This window comes from Rhinatrema bivittatum, chromosome 4, assembly GCF_901001135.1.
Source record: "Rhinatrema bivittatum chromosome 4, aRhiBiv1.1, whole genome shotgun sequence".
Lineage (NCBI taxonomy): Eukaryota > Metazoa > Chordata > Amphibia > Gymnophiona > Rhinatrematidae > Rhinatrema > Rhinatrema bivittatum.
The window spans coordinates 163823227-163840734 of NC_042618.1; the positions used below are offsets into that span (position 1 = coordinate 163823227).

The 17508-nt window shown below is 46.9% G+C and overlaps 1 protein-coding gene across 1 annotated transcript; it reads right to left on the reverse strand.

The window, feature by feature from the left end:
- Nucleotides 1-10994: 10994 nt before the first annotated feature.
- Nucleotides 10995-14641, reverse strand: MRPL12 (mitochondrial ribosomal protein L12). The gene is made up of 5 exons (XM_029599094.1): nucleotides 14392-14641; nucleotides 13270-13456; nucleotides 12997-13077; nucleotides 12370-12510; nucleotides 10995-11590 (listed from the first exon to the last, which is right to left on the reverse strand). The coding sequence occupies exons 1-5, from the start codon at nucleotides 14445-14447 to the stop codon at nucleotides 11474-11476; spliced, it is 582 nt and encodes a 193-aa protein (XP_029454954.1). The 5' UTR covers nucleotides 14448-14641; the 3' UTR covers nucleotides 10995-11473.
- Nucleotides 14642-17508: the final 2867 nt, after the last annotated feature.

Sequence of the window (17508 nt, forward strand, 5' to 3'; positions counted from 1 at the left end):
CCAGTCTTCAGGTACAATGGATGATTTTAATGATAGGTTACAAATTTTAACTAATAGAAATTTCATTTTTGAGTTCCTTCAGTACCCTAGGATGCATACCATCCGGTCCAGGTGATTTGCTACTCTTTAGTTTGTCAGTCTGACCTACTACATCTTCCAGGTTCACAGTGATTTCGTTTAGTTCGTCTGACTCATCAACCCTGAAAACCATCTCCGGAATTGGTATCTCCCCAACATCCTCATTAGTAGACATGGAAGCAAATAATTCATTTAGTCTGTCTGCAATGGCCTTATCTTCCCTAACAGCCCCTTTATCCCCTTGGTCATCTAATCGTCCAACCGACTCCCTCACAGGTTTCTTGCTTCGGATATATTTTAAAAAATTGTTATTATGAGTTTTTGCCTCTGTGGCCAACTTCATTTCAAATTCTCTCTTCACCTGTCTTATCAATGTTTTACACTTAACTTGACAATGCTTATGTTTTATCCTATTTTCTTCAGATGAATCCTTCCAATTTTTTCCAGCACTGACTACTGCAATGCACTTTTACTAGGACTCCCAAGCACATCGATAAGACCACTCCAGATACTTCAAAATACTGCAGCCAGAATACTGACGGGAAAAAAGAGAAGGGACCATATAACTGAAACTCTAGCAGACTTACATTGGTTGCCCATCGAATACAGGATAAAATACAAGGCCTTATGTACCATACACAAACTAATATATGATAAAGAAGCAGACTGGCTAAATACAGCCCTACGAGTACACGTCCCTCAAAGAAACCTCCGCTCAGCAAACAAAGCACTACTAACAATCCCTTCAGTAAAGTCAGCAAAACTAACCCAAGTGAGAGAAAGGGCTTTATCATTGGCTGGGCCCATACTATGGAACATGATGCCCCCTGAACTCAGATTACAGAGTGATCTCAAAACTTTTAAGAAAAATTTAAAAACATGGCTCTTTAAAAAAGCCTTCACTAAAGAGTCTGGAGGGTAGAGAATGAAAGTACAGGGAAACGCAGATGAGAATGAATTTATTCAATCCTACATATAAGAAGTAATACTTCAAAAAGACAGTAACTCAATAACATACCTGGACTAGACCAACATTACTCAAATATTGATTTTATTGATGAAACTGTAACCAAACTTTATTGGCACCTGTTAGAATGTACGATAACCTACTTTTACATTCCTTAGTCTATATGCTTATTTGTAAATCGTTGCGATGGTATATAACTTAGCAACGGTATAGAAAAGTTTTTAAATAAAGTTAAATAATAAATAAAATAGCCTCTTTTCACCTCACCTTTTAGCTATGACTGTAATCGTTTTGCCTTCATTCCACCTTTCTTAATGTGTGGAATACATATGGACTGTGCCTCTAGGATTGTATTTTTAAACAATGTCCATGCCTGTTGAACACTTTTAACCTTTGCAGCTGCACCTTTCAGTTTTTTTCTGTTTTCCTCATTTTGTCAAATCTAACTATTTTCCCCTGCCATATATATGGACCTATATATATATACATATATATATATATATATATATATATATGGCAGGCAGAGAACTAGCAAAGTCCAGAGAAAATCCGAGTCAGCAACGAAAATCAATCTGAGGAAGGCTGACTGGGACCAAGGCAAAGCAGAACAGGCAAACAAGGCTGGGCAGGACAGGAGCACAGAGAAATAAGGCTAGAACCAAGTAAAACATGGGCTAAACTGTAACGGGTGCACGGCAGAGTCTATTAGGCCACTGGGAGGCCTAGACAAAGCACAGGAGAGCTCTTGGGAGGCCCATAGGAACAGGAGGCCTCTGAAAGACCCACAAGGAACCAGACAGACAGGCAAGGCACGCAGGAACAAACAGAACAAGACAAGAAGGCCTAAACAGGCCACACTGGCTGGGAGACCTAGACCGCCAGGCAAGAAAGGCCAACGAGAGACCCAAATGAAGCAGGAGAGCCAAGGGAGGCCCAGACAAGACAAGGCCAGGACAGGAACACAAGAACAGATCAAGGTATACACAGATACAGGTAAACAGGAACCAATGGCAAGACAAGGTAAATACCAGACAAGACAGGCAACAGACAAGGAGGGCCAATGGGAGGCCCAGAGAAGAACTAGGGAACAAACAGGGACAAGATTGGTCCAAAGAAAAAGACCTAAACAGGCCACACTGGGAACAAGGCAAGAAGACCACACAAAAACAAGAACAAGCGCAAGGTTGACCAAGCAAGATGTCAAGGTGACTTGATGTTGGGGCCCCAAGCAAAATGTGAGAGAGGTTTTTATAGGGCTGGTATTGCTGTATCATGCAGCCTTGAAGGTGGCAGCTAGAACAGGGCAAAGCGTAGCCCAGCAAGGCCTAGTGGGGGCCCCTACTGGTGGGGAGGCTGCCTAGCAGCCAAACTCATCACAACAGCATAATTGTGCATTGAATTGAAAAATACTTTCTCCAGTTTGTTTTAAATCTGCTACCTTCTAGTTTCATGGAGTGTTCCCTAGTATTAATACTATTTGAAAGGGTAAATAAGCATTCCCTATTTACCTATTCCACCCCACCCATGATTTTATAAACCTCTCTTTTCCAAACTGAACAACCCTAAGTTGTTTAGCCTTTATTCATATGGGATCCATTCCATCCCCTTTATCATTTTTGCTACTTTTTTCTGTGCCTTTTCTAATTCCATTACATCTTGTTTTAACTCTGCTCTTCTTTCTCTGGAATAGCCTTCCATGCCATGGATAGGATCCCTCATTTTTCTTCTTTTCTTTCTTTCTTTTTTTTTAATTTATCTTCATATTCTCTTCTTATAATCTCTTTTACTCCTTGGGTGGGTTCTGGATTGGTCTGGCAGAAAATTAGAAAGTAAGGACTTAATTTCACCTTCATCATCATCCTGTCAGATCAGTCCAGAAAAGCGGGAAGCACCTAAGCAGGTCCTATCTCAGGTGGGAGTAAAAGCAGAATATAAAATCAATCAATTAAATAAATAAATAAACATCCCAAAAGCTGAATCCTTCCTTTCTACGGAATCTACAAGAAGTAGAGAGCGACAGTGGAAGCCTTTCAAGGGGCTCTGCTCAAATAAATGTAATGGAACCCATGAGGGAGGGTGTGATACTCGACCTGATCCTCACAAATGGTGATAATGATTCTAATGTCTACATAGGTGACCATCTGAGCACCAGTGATCATCAAACGTTATGGTTTGATATCGCAAACAATATACAGAGGTCACACGAAGACCTGAGTTTTGAATTTCAAAAATACAGACTTTGTCAAAATGGGGATGTTCCTGGAGGAAGAACTGGAAGACTGATAGATAATGGGTGAGGGGGAACAACAGTGGGCCAAATTAGAAGGAGCTATTTCAAAGACAATAAATCTATATGTTTAGAAAAGTAAACAAAAATAAGAGAAAAAAGTAAACCAATCTGGTTTTCAAAGAAGATGGCTGGAAAAAAAAATAAAAGCAAAAAGAACAGCATTCAAGAACTATAAAGGATCCCAAAAAGAGGAACACAGGGAAGAATACCTGGTGAAGCTGAAGGAGTCGAAGGAAATCAAAAGCAAAAGGTCAAGTAGAAGAAAGGATTGCCAGAGGTAAAGGGAGGTGACAAAACATTTTTCAGATATCTCAGAGAAAGAAGGGAGGCCCAAAGTGGTATAGTGAAATTGAAAGATGACAAAGAGCAATGTGTAGAGAGGAATGAAGACGTGACAGAAATATATAAAAAAATACTTCAGTTCGGTATCACTAAAGAAGACCCTGGAGAAGGACCCTTGCTGGTTGAGAAGACCGCGACTGAGTGCACACGGAGCTCTCCTCTCTCTCAAGAGAAACCAGTTTCTGTGTAAAAAAAAAAAAAAAAAGCAGCAAAACGACTGACAACTTGTAATGCCTTGACCACCAGGTTTCAAGTTCTGTCGTTGTGAAAAAATCATGTCTGCCACAGATGGGCACTATCGGTGCTATATCTGTTTAGGTCCAGACCACAACCAGGCGAATTGTAGGGACTGCGGTTGCATGTCCCCTGGACTCTCCCTCTGAGACAACCCAAAGCAGAAACCTGGACCCGAAGGGAACTATGGGCTAATCCTTTGGATAAACCCACCTGCAAAAAGGACAAAATATGGGACACAGACACCTGAAGAGGGTCCAATCCCTGTTGTCCACACCAGGTCTCAAACACCTTCCATACCCTGGAATATGCTAAAGAGGTAGCAGGGCGTCTCGCTTGGAGCAGCATGGTAATTACTGGTTCCGAATATCCCCTCACACGCAATCGCCTCCTCTCAAAAGCCAGGCCGCAAAACATAGAAACATAGAAATGACGGCAGAAGAAGACAAAACGGGCCCATCCAGTCTGCCCAGCAAGCTTTGCACTTTTTTATTTTTTTTCTCATACTTATCTGTTATTCTTGGCTCTTAGTAACCTTTAGATCAGGGGTCGGGAACCAATGGCTCGCGAGCCAGATGTGGCTCTTTCGATGGCTGCATCTGGCTCGCAGACAAATCAAACTTATGGGCTTATGGCGGCGAGGAGCAGTAGTGTCGGCGGCGAGGAGCGGTAGCGTCGGCGGCGAGGAGCAGAAGCAGCGGCCGCGGGAGGGAAGGGAAGGGAAGGGAAGGGAAGGGAAGGGAACCCCCCCCCCCCCCGAGAGCTTCCGTCTGCTCCATCTGGGCTCTGACCGACGGCCCGCAAATGTGCCGTAGAGAGCAGCTCTACGGCGCATGCATGGGCGAGCATGTCGGTCAGAGCAGAGCGTGCCTGCAAAAAAAAATGGCGCTGGGAGGAGCAGTAGCAGTGGTGGCGGCGAGGAGTAGTAGCGGCGGCGAGGAGCAGTAGCGGCGGCAAGGGGCAGCGGCGAGGAGTAGGAGTTGTAGCGGCGGCAGCGAGGGGCGGCGGCAAGGAGTAGTAGCGATGGCGAGGAGCAGTAGCGGTGGTGGGGAGTGACTGAGGGGAGGGAGGAGAGAGTAACTGAGGGGAGGGAGGAGAGAGTGACTGGGGGGAGGGAGGGAGGAGAGAGTGACTGAGGGGGAGGTAGGGAGGAGAGAGTGACTGAGGGGAGGGGGGAGTGACTGAGGGGAGGGGGGAGGAGAGAGTGACTGGGGGGAAGGAGGAGAGAGTGACTGAGGGGAGGGAGGAAGGGAGGAGAGAGTGACTGAGGGGGAGGGAGGGAGGAGAGAGTGTGAGGGGAGGGGGGGAAGTGACGGGAAAAGTGACTGAGGGGAGGAGGAGAGAGTGATTGAGGGGGGGAAGGAGGAGAGAGTGACTGAGGGGGAGGGAGGAGCAGTGGCGGCGGCGGCAAGGGCAGCGGCGAGGGGCGGTGGCAAGGAGCAGTAGCGGCGGCGAGGGGCGGTGGCGAGGAGCAGTAGCGGCGGCGGGGAGTGACTGAGTCACATTAATGGTAAGAAGTACTTTATTCATCATTGGTTAGCAACAGCATAACAACGTTATTAAAAAGAATTCAGAGACATTGTACTTTAAAAGTGTTGGTCTTACATAAAATGCACATATTTACTTGTATTTAGTTTTAAACATATTGTATGGCTCTCACGGAATTACATTTTAAAATATGTGGCGTTCATGGCTCTCTCAGCCAAAAAGGTTCCTGACCCCTGCTTTAGATTATATTTCCCTTCCACTCCCACCATTAATGTAGAGATCAATCCTCCCGATCGGAAATATAGGACCCTGACGCAGGAGATCCAGTAAATGGGTCAGACGTAGCGGTCTGTCCACTGCCAGCCGCACCAGATCCGCGAACCACGGACGGCAAGGCCATTCTGGAGCCACCAGAATCACTCACCCCGTGTGGCCCTCTACATGCCTGAGTACCTTTGCTATCAGCAGCCTCGGAGGAAAGACGTACAGAAGGACTCCGGTCACCCACAGACATACAAGGGCATCGAGCCCCACCGCCCCAGACTCCCTCCGGCAGCTGAAGAACCTTTGAGACTCGTTCCCATGAGATCGAACTGCGAGGTTCCCCACCGTTCACAGAGAAGCTCCCAGGCCCTCTGAGAGAATTCCCACTCCTCCGGATCCAACTGCTACCAGCTGCGGTAATCCGCCTGGACGTTGTCGACTCCTGCGACATGGGAGGCAGCGATTCCTTCGAGATGAAGCTCTGCCCACTCGAACAGCAGCTGAGCCTCCTTAGCTACAGTGGGACTCTTGTTGGTTCCCCCCTGGCGGTTGATGTAAGCCACCGTGGTCGAATTGTCCGAGAAAACTTGCACCATCCGATCACAGACCAAGGGTAGAAACTTCTCCAGAGCTCGGCGCACTGCTCTCATCTCCAGGCAATTGATGGACCATGTCTGTTCGACATCAACCAAAGGCCCTGAGCAGACCTGCCCAGACAAACTGTCCCCCAGCCCCGAAGACTTGCATTCGTGGTGACCACCACCCATTCTGGGACCTCGAGAGGCATCACCTTCAGATTGTTCCTTGTCATCCACCAGGCCAGACTGGTCCTGGCCGACTCCATCAGAGCCAGGGGCAGGAAATATTGCGACAGAAGATTCCAACGGGACAACAAGGCTCACTGCAGAGGCCTCAAATGGGCAAACACCCTGGGCACCAGCTCCAATGTGGATGCCATCAAACCCAGGACCTGTAAGTAATCCCAGACCTTTGGCACCTGTAGACGAAGCAGATGCGCTATCTGCCCCTCAATTTTGTTCATCCTGTCATCTGTAAGAAACACTCTGCTCCACTGGGTGTCGAAACGGGCTCCCAAGTATTCGAGGGAATGGGAGGGGACCAGATGGCTCTTCTGCACATTGATAACCCAGCCTAGAGATTCCAGGAGCGACCGAACTCGATCCACGGACCGCACACATTCCTCTAGTGACTTCGCCCGTATCAGCCAATTGTCCAAGTACGGGTACACCAGCAATCCCTCCTGTCGCAACGCTGCTGCCACTACCACCATCACCTTTGTAAAGGTCTGCGGGGCGGTGGCCAGCCCGAAAGGTAGTGCTTGAAACTGATAGTGCTGTCCCAGAACCATGAATCTGAGAAACTTCTGGTGCTCCTGATGGAATGGGATATGCAGATAAGCCTCGGTCAGATCCAGAGACACCAAAAACTCTCCTCCTCGTACAGCCGCAATTACGCTGCACAACGTCTCCATCCAAAAACGTGGTACCTTCAAACTCTGGTTGACTTTCTTCAGGTCTAGGATAGGTCAGAACGTGCCTTCCATCTTGGGCACCACGAAATAGATGGAATATCTGCCTTGTCCCTTTTCGGACACTGGCACCAGTACAACCGCCTCCAGACTTAACAACCGCTGAAGCGATTCCTGGACCGCTGCCCACTTGCTTCAGGAAAGACAACGCGACTGCAGAAAGACTGACCGCAGTGGGCGAGAAAATTCTAAGGCGTAGACGTTTCTCACTACACTCAACACCCACCGGTCAGAAGTGATCTTGGTCCACTCCCCGTAGAACTGGGCCAGCCTGCCCCCGATTACCAGAGACGAGGACTGGACCTGCCGGATCTCATTGTGAGGACTTATTTGCACCCGCACCCTGGGTGGATCCGCCTCTAGATGACCTTCCAGCCCCTCGAAAGGACTGTTGCCTATGCAAGGACTGTCGTGGGGCCGAGGGCCTCGTCTGACAAAAACGTCTGGACTCCTGAAAGCGAGGCCGAGAAGAGAAAGGTTTCCGGCTAGACTTTCGATCCTCTGGCAGCCTATTGCCCTTTGTCTCTCCCAGCGACTTCAGACGATCGAGGTCCTCACCAAACAGCAGTTTCCCCTGAAAGGGCAGATTACAGAGCTGCGATTTTGATGACAGATCTGCTACCAGTTGTGTAGCCACAAATGTCGTCTGTTCGCCATCACAGCAAGGGCCGTGGTTCTCACCAGGTCATACAAGGCATCCGTGTCATAGGCAACCCCTGCCTCCAGGCGGGCTGCCTGGACTGGGGAAAGAGTCCTGAGGCAGACTGTTTCTTCGGCTTCTGGATCCAACATAAATAGACCTGCTGCATCAGACTTGCACATACCGCCGCCCACAGGCTGAGCCCCAGGACCTCAAAAGCTTGCTTGAGATGCACTTCCAACTTCTGATCCTGAACATCCTTCAGACCGGAAGCTCCAGCCACTGGAATAATGGTCTTCTTAGTGACTGCCAAAACTGCTGCATCCACTTTCGGGACCTTGAGAACGTCCAGATGGTCTTGCAGAAGCGGATAAAGCTTGGACATCGCTCTGCCAACTTGCAGACCTGAGTCGGGGGAATCCCACTCTCGGTTGATCAATTTCTGGATTTTCTTCGGAAATGGGAAAGTGCTGGGGGGGTCTCCGTAGGCCATCCAGAACCGGATTAACCCCTTCAGCATCTGAATCCTCCAGGGTGAGCTTAATCCCCAGTTCCTCCAACACCTGAGGTATAAGCAGGCGAAGCTCCTCTCTCTTGAAAAGCCGGATCACCCGTAGATCATTGCCTTCAGCCTCCGGACCCTCCAAGATCCCCTGTTCAGTTTTAGAGCCCCTGGGTACAGAGGGGGATCCCCAATCGGGTCCCCGTCCTGATCGGCCTCCGAGGAGACCTCATCCTCCTACTTAGACTCATCCGAATCTTCCGAGTGCGATTCCAATCGCACTAGCCGTCCCTCGGGAGGCAGAGTTCGCGGGGGGACTTTCCCCCGCTTTGCCGAACCTGGCGGGCCTTCTGTGACACCGCACTTACCTGCCTGCCTAGCCAGGAAGGCCTCGTGCAGTAAAAGTACAAATTCGGGCGAAAGCCCCCGAAAGCGCTTGGGGCTGCTAGGGCCCGAGATATCCGGACCTTTTTCCCCAGGTCGAACCATGGGAGACAGGAGCGACGGGGACCCTCCGGGAGAAGCCCCTCTATCCAGCTCCGCTTCTGTGGCCATAGCCACTCCCTCCTGTGATCCCAGCGCCACCACTACGGTCCGCAAATGCCTCTGCGGCTTTGCTTGCCTTTCAGACCCCCTCTCCACTCCAGCACACTCTGTTCAGAGGAGGTCATTCAGGCCGACCGACGGGCTACCACAGGCCCTGCAGATCTCTCTGAGCTGCTTGTCTGTCATAACAAGCACCAAGAAATAAAGCAAGGCAAAATAAAAATCTGGATCGTGAAGGGGAGGTGCGCACCACACGGTAGCTGTCAAACCCTGAAGAGGGTGCACTGCCCCAAGAATTTCCCGCCAGCACAGTGAACAGGCCGCTGCAGTGACTGAAAACCGTGCGGCTCGTTCGGGAGTACTGCCAGCCCCCACTGGAGTGAATCTCCTCCGAATGATCCCCCGATCCGCCCACTTACTGCCCGGCCTGCACCCAACGATCTCGCTGAGGATTTCATCCTGCTAGGCCGCAGAACCTGCCACATGCTTCTGCTATTGCAAAAGCAGACAGATGCTGGTGACTTTTTTTTTCCACAACAAAGATTTAAAGGCCTAGAAGTAAGGGTACTTCCCTGTCCTGGGCAGGCAGAGGGGCTTCGGACCCACGGGGGGAACCAGACCACTGGCTGTCGGGGGGGGGGGGGGGGGGTCCCGGGGTCATGGGCTGAAGCTGGCCAGGGGCATCCAACCTCCCCCGTTCGCCCAACTCAACCCGAGGGATAACCCTTCTGCAGGAGCCTGTCACCTCGGGGAGCAATTTTCCTTAAAATATCCAGTCAGTCAGTACTGCAGGGTTAGCACCTCTACCATCTGCTGGAGGTAGAGAAATAGTGAGGGACTGCAGGTGGCACGCTTGTATATGTGGCAGTGCTCAAAGTTTTGTTCTCTACCTCCATCTCCTGGTAGGGATGAATAAAACCCGCTTGTCTGGACTGATCTGGGCATGTGCAGGAACATCACCTGCAACAAATAGTTCAGGCATGGTTATCTCCCCAACATCCTGCTCAGTGAAAACAAAGCAAATTCATTTAGTTTTTCTGCTATGACTTAATCCTCACTAAGAACCCCTTTTATCCCCAAGTCAATTAACATACAACTGACTTCAGCACAGGTTTCTAGTTTTTAACCTACTTGAAAAAGTATTTATTATTATTTGCCTCTTTGCCAAGTCTCTTCTCAAATTCTCTCTTGGTTAGTTTTATTAATGTTTTACATATAATTTGGCAACGTTTAGGTGCTTTTCTATTTTCCTCATTAGGTCCTGCTTTTCATTTTTTAAAATACAGCTTTTTGGTTTTAATACCCTTTAATAGCTCCATTTAGCCATGCTGGCAGACACTTGCTCTTCTTTTGACATTTTTTTTTTTAATTTGTGGAATACATTTTATCTGTCCCCACAATGCTATCACAATATCTCTTTTGCTGCAGTCACTACCTGCTAGCCAGGGCCCTGGCTCCTTGAAGCCATCACTTGAGACAGAGGAAGAACACAAGCGTGGCTCTTCTATCCGTCTCTTCTCATGGCCATTCCTAGTCAAGAAAGGATCCCTGGCCCAAGCTCAAATGAGATGGCAATTAATCCAATTATGCCTCACCTCACCTCTGGCTGCAGTGTATTACCCCGCATTTTACACATTAGCACTGCATGGCCCAGATGCATTCATTATCAAGCCAAAGCCTAGATAACCTTCCAAAGTAAAGACCCACAAATCCAATCTCATCAGGCTGGATTTACTGACCTAGCTGTCATAAATCTTCAACTTCCTTAACGACCTTTACTTTGAGAAGGAACGCACAACCACCTTAACATTCTGTGATAGTCCAGTGGATGACAGCCTTTGACTGGGAAATGTATTCTTTATCAGAGTTCCCCCCTAGCAGCCTGATGCACTAAGTTTTTATCCAATAGACCAGGAATGGGATAAAGGCCTTAGTGAATCAGACCCTAGATGCAATGAATTCATCTGGTTGTTCTTCATCTGCTGGGAGGATATTTTTATTTTCAAGATGTTGTAGCTGGAAAGCATCATTTGATGCTGGTTACATACTGAAGGTTTGCACACATGCACTTTGAGACACACAAGGAGGAAATCACACATTTTAGTTCATGTTTAATGTGTGTAAAAAAAAAAGTAATTACAGATACAGGAAATGGGTCAAAAAGAGAGCATGCAGCAATAATCAGCTGTGATTAAACAGCAGAATCTTCTGAAGTAATCATCAGGGCAAGGCCGCAAGCTCCCTGCAGTCTGTGAAAACTCCCTGAGTGTGTATGACAATGTCCTTACACACACAGGAGGAATAACTAGTAGCGAGACGCTTTGGGAAGTTTTCTACAACTGAATTTTGGTTTGATTTTACACACACATTTCCTGTAAATGTGAAAGGGTCAGAGTTTCTAAGATCCTGGTGAAGTTCTCTGCAACAAATGCCAGAACAGACAAAGCGACTCTCAGCTCAGAGTTCCAGCAATGGCTGTAACAATCCTTGATCCAAGGCAGCTGTGGGGACTCAGGCGATCCTCATGGCATGGGTCCCACAAAAAAAGAAAGCAAAGGCGGAAGCTGAACTCTTCATTCTAAAACCACTTTCCCTCCTGCTGCCTCCAGCGCTGCTTTTATCTTTTCTGCTTCATCCTTTGAAACATTTGCCCTGATCTCCTGTGGCAGGGATTCCACCAGCTTCTTTGCCTGTCAGGCGTATGAGAAAGTAAGGGGGGGGAGGAAGAGGAGCATAAAGAAGTTATTACTGTTTGCTTGTTTTACAATTCCTCTAAATGAGAAAACATAATCCTAATATATTCCCTGTCCAACAGAGTAACTCCATCAATGTGGCCCTTCATGCACCCAAAACAGTCCCAGAAACCCTCCAATGCAACAAAGAATGATCTAATATCAGAGCAAAAAACTGAAGCTCAATTAGCCTGGGAAATCAACTATTCTTTTCCATTTTCTGGCATACGTCAACACATTTCAGAAAAAACAGATTCTGATATGAGAATGCCATAAACTATAAAAGAAGGGATTTGTGGCATCAATCTACCCCATGTGAAATGCTCCAGAAATGGACCCTGCTCACAAACAACTGTATACATACATTCCTGACAGGGTAACAAAGTGTGGTGGAAGCATGGAATAGCCTTCAAGTGAAAGTGGTAGGACAAAAACAGTTCTGCAATTTAAAAGACATGAGATAGGTACAGTGCTGTCCTGGTGGCAGGGAAGTGACAGTAGCTGGAAATCAAGTAGAGTCTGAAATATTGTGCTAAGAAAGCACAATGGGAAGATGTAATGGGCCTGGAGGTCCATATATTTTTGCTTCTAGGCTGAGCAGAAACCCAGAAAGGAAGCACACACAATCTTTGGCTGCAGCCCAAACTATGTGATATATGGATGACTCACACTCTCAGTTGCATGAGTGACAGCTGCTGGGCACTCTGTGAGCTTCTAAATATGTTGGGCCCCCTCACCTGCACCAAGTTGAGACCCTGCATATAGTTCTTCACTTCCTTGATCAATTTCACTTTATCTGCTGCATTCAGTTCTGTCAGTTTCACCGTAAAGAGAGATTTTTCCTTCTTCGTCGGAGCATCGTCCTCCTCCAAAACATGCTGGAACCCAACAGACATCATGAGAGGAAAAAAGTTCAGCCATGATCCCCTCCCCTCCTCTACCGTCATGGTAAAAGAATGTTGAGTACCAAGCCTAGTTTTGCCTGAGCCAGAGGTTCCCACACTCATTTGATTTCATTGCTTCAACACAATAACTACAGAATTCATGACACTAACCACCCCCTCTTGTCGGTGTGTATGAATCTATAATGGGAAAAATGCATATATCTAACCCAAAGGCTTCAGTCTTACAAAGCTTATTTTATGTTTAATTTCTGTAGTGATGTTGCTCCATCCCAGCTCAGTTCTGGGCATCTCTCTACAGGGAAGGTCAACTAAGATAAGTTATTTAAGTGACATTAATGGTAGTGACAGCCAAGCTGAGACTAAGGAACTCAGCGAGTCAAGCTGAACTCAAGATCCAGACACAAAAGGTCAAACAGTCCTAGGCTCTGCTGTCTCATCATGGCGTTAAATGGCAATTACCTGTGCAGCTGGTTGTGCACCTGGTCCTGACATCACTGCTCCCATTGGCATCATCCCCATGTTTTCGATTTTCAGTGTCTTCTATAGGGAGGAGGAGAGGGAACTGTTAGCAAACATACATAATTAGTAATCTACTTCACACCCAGAGACACCATTCCTCACAACCACAGATACCACTCAGCTATGCCCTGTCTGTCCCCACAGGTGATGGCTCAGGAACAGTATCCATGACTCATTGGACAACCCAAATGCCCAGCAAAGAATGGTCTGCACCTTCAGTAGGTCATTGAGCTCAGAGATCTCGAGTAGCGTCAGGCCAGCAATTTCATTCACCAGATGCTGGATCTTCGGGGGGTACTCCTTGGTTGCATTGTCTAAAGGAGGACTGGCCAATACTTCATTCTTCATCTCAGAGCTCATCCTCACCATCCTGACAGAACAGAGTCTTAGCAGCTGTTGCCTGAGATGAAAACAAAAAGGTGGTGAGACACAATCCAGAAGGAGGAGAACATCAAACCCCAGGCTTGGTACCTGGGCTACACACTAGTCTAGGAGTCCAATATATCAGGTTCATTGTGCTAATAAAAATAGGTGACAGGTGCCTCTGGCTTAATAATGCAAACTCACTGGAGTCTTAGGAAGTCTTCGGCCTCATAAGAAGCTTTTAGGTTCTGCATTCATCTTTCAGAACTGGTTTCCCAGTAATTGAACACTTAAGACTGGCCCAGAAGAAACATAATTATCTGGCTTTCAGGGAGACAGGGCAGACTAGCAATTTATTGTTATGTGAATCCTTTTAAATATGCAGAAATAAATGTCAACCAAGTTTTCTAGGTGAAACATGCCCTGTTATGCCATGTCCCCTCCACTAGTCATTGTCCCCCCACATATCCTCACCTCCTCTCCCAATTACTGATCCCCATATCCTGCCTCCCCCAGTCACTGCACCCCTACATTATCCTCCAGTCACTGCACCCCCACATCCTGCCTTCCCCATCTCCTCCCTAGTCACTGCACCCCTATATCCTGCCTCCCCCCCCACCTTCCCCCTAGTCACTGCACCTCTGTATCCTGGCTTTCCCACCTCTCTAATCACTGCACCCTTACATCTTACCTCCCCACCACTTCCTCCCTAGTCACTGCACACCTATATCCTGCCTTCTCCCACTTCCTCTCTAGTTACTGCTTCCCATCAGTGCTTTCCCACATTCCTCATCCCCACTTATTACCCTCCATCCCCTGCATCTCCCTCATTTAGTTATTAGCCCCACATTCCATAATCCCTTCTACTCCATATTGCACTCCCACAACCCATCTTCCCCCATCACTGCATACCCACATGCACCTCCTTCCGCAATCGCTGTCCCCTCCAGGTTACTGCCGTAATCTTATTACCTGTGCGCGGTGCAGAGCCGCAGGGAAGCCCGGCCTAAATGACCGACCGACAGCATGGTAGCTCCGTGCTAGGATGGTGCCCTCGCTTTCAGAAACGAAGGACAGGGACACTCTATCTCCTTGTTCTCTATGGTCTTTGGCAATAAGGAAACACTTTGTCTCCCTTCGCGCTCTCTCTCTCTAGCCTTTCCCCGCTGGGGTCGCTCTGAAGCTCCTGATTCTCTTCTCTTTGTCGGAGAGTTTCTCTCTCTCTGGACTGGCCACAGGGGGCGCTGTCTCTTCCGCCTCTCGCTGGTCTTTTCCAGCTAGGGCTGCTCTCTCTCCGGCTGTCAGAATCAGATAACTTTATTGGCATGTCGATTTTACATGCATTGCCAGAGAATTACATAGGATGATTAAAATAAAGAGAAGAAAGGAAAAAAATGTACAAGTAATAATAGATAAGCAAAGATAAAAGTTATTGAAAGAACAGTAGACGGGTCCTGCCTCAGATTCTGCTGCTGGTTCATATTTCTGCTGGCCAGATTTCTTTTCTAGTCTGATGGTACGACGCCACATATATCTGTTCCTGTGCTCCCCAGGATTATACAGTTTTTCCTGCTTATTCTTTTGTGGGAAGTTGTCAGCTTTGGAAAATGTGCATCTTTGATATCTTTGTATTTTGCACAGCAGGAGATGCATGTTTGTTTCTATCTGTCTTGCACTGTATGTACAGTCTGGCGTCTTGGACTATCCAGTTCAGTTTGTCTGTATGTTGTTGTTTCTAGTCTATGATCATTTATTCTGTATATGGTGAGGGTCTGTCTGTTTTTTGCATTTGTGACCAAGGTGAGAGATTCTGCTAGCATGTTTTCCGTGTAGGAAATGGGATCGGTAGCAGTCTTGTTCTGTTTTCCATCTGCACCTCCCAGTTGAGCTGTAGGAAACATTGTATTGTTTGCATTGCCACCTTTTTATTCATAGCCTATGTTGTAGATGTTTGCATTTCAAGTTTTAGAGTTAGATTGGTGTGGCAGATTTGCTGCATAGGTACTATGTATTTTTTTGCAGGATTTTGTGTTACTTCACAGAATGCCTGGTAGTGGAGTTTGTGTTGCTGTTATTGAGATGACATAAGAATTTCAATATTCTTTTTTGCATGGTGAATAGTAAGGGGAAGCATCCTAGTTCTGTTCTGCACTCATTAGGGGTGTTTCTGTGGACAGAATATCTGTCTTCAGAACTGAAGGTGTAGGATTACTATTAGGGATCCATCCCATTCAACATAAGTCTCCACACCTCTCTCCCATATAAGAGGATTGATGTTGTCAAATAATTTAAATTGTAGTTTTAGTGGGAGGTTGTATTGGGCCAGAGGTTACTTTGTTGCATATAAGACTCTCAGGCTTTTTCTTGTAATGTCTTTGTAGTGAATTTAAACTCCCAGAAGCACTTAGTCTTAAGCCAAGATATGTATCTTGAGGTTCATATTCAACACCCATTTATTTATTTATTTGACAGCTTTTTTATACCGACATTAGAATACACATCATATTGGTTTACATTGTAACAGAAGGTGGAAATTACAAAGAACAGGGATGGGGACACACAACCGAAGAAGAGGGAAGACGGCTCTAACGGGGAGCCTGAGAAAATGGAACTAAAAAACGGTGTGAATAGAATAGTCAGGGAAAAACATATTTACAGATTTACAGGGTGCATGTTACTAGGAGCTATGTAAGGAAAGGAAGGGAGGGTGGGGGGGGGGGGGGAGCATCGATTATCTAAGTTCATCAGGAAAAGCCTGATGGAATAGCCAAGTCTTTAGCATTTTCCTGAATTTAAATGGGCATGGCTCCAGGCGAAGGTTGGAAGGTAGAGAATTCCAGGGAGTTGGGCCGGCAATTGACAGAGCACGGTCCCTTGTTGCTGTGAGATGGGCCTTCTTGAGGGGTGGGACTTGTAGTGTGCATTTGCGGTTTGCTCTGGAGGGGCGGGCAGATTGCATGAATTGGAAAGGTTCGCTGAGCCAGGAGGAGTTATTTTTGTGGATAGATTTGTGTATGATAGTGAGTGTTTTGAAAAGGATGCGGGATGAGATAGGGAGCCAGTGTATGAGTGTAGTTCTTTGAGGATGGGGGTTATATGGTCAGTTTTGCGTGCATTGCTGATTATCCTTGCAGTAGCATTTTGTAGTATCTGTAGTGGTTTGATGGTGGAGTAGGGGAGGTCTAGGTATAGGGAGTTGCAGTAGTCGAGCTTAGAGGATAGAATGGCTTGGATGACAGTTTTGAGATCGATTTAGACGATAAATTAATAGTTATCCATGTAAATGACTTACCTGGCTATTTTCAGCCTTTTTCTGGCTAAATTCTAGCCAGCTAATAAGATAGCCGGTTAGAATTTAGCCGAATAAGTTAGGGGCATTCCAGGGGTGTAACTGGAAGGAATTGAATTAGTGAGTCTTGTTAACAAGCTAACTCCAATATTCAGAGTTAGCTAGATAACAGCTAGCTAATGGGCCGATACAGTAAAATCGCGGGAGAGCGGGCGAGCGCACAGGCCACTCTCCTGTGCACGTGATACAGTATTTTAATTTATTAAAATTAGGGCCAGCGGTAAAAAGAGGCGCTAGGGACACTAGTGCGTCCCTAGCACCTCTTTTTTGACAGGAGCGGCGGCTGTCAGCGGGTTTGACAACCGACATTCAATTTTGCCGGCGTCAGTTCTCGAGCCCGCTGACAGCCACGGGTTCGGAAACCGGACACCAGCAAAATTGAGCATCCGGTTTTCGAGCCGCGGGCCTATTTCAATTTTTTTTTCAATTTTTTTTACTTTTTTTAACTTTCGGGACCTCCAACTTAATATCGCTATGATATTAAGTCGGAGGGTGCACAGAAAAGCAGTTTTTACTGCTTTTCTGTGCACTTTCCCGGTGCCCGGAGAAATTAGCGCCTACCTTTGGGTAGGCGCTAATTTCTGAAAGTAAAATGTGCGGCAGGGGATATGGTTAGCACAGTTAGTGTAGCTGGATTTAAAAAAGGATTGGATAAGTTCTTGGAGGAGAAGTCCATTACTTGCTATTAATCAAGTTGACTTAGAAAATAGCCACTGCTATTACTAACATAGCCATGCTTA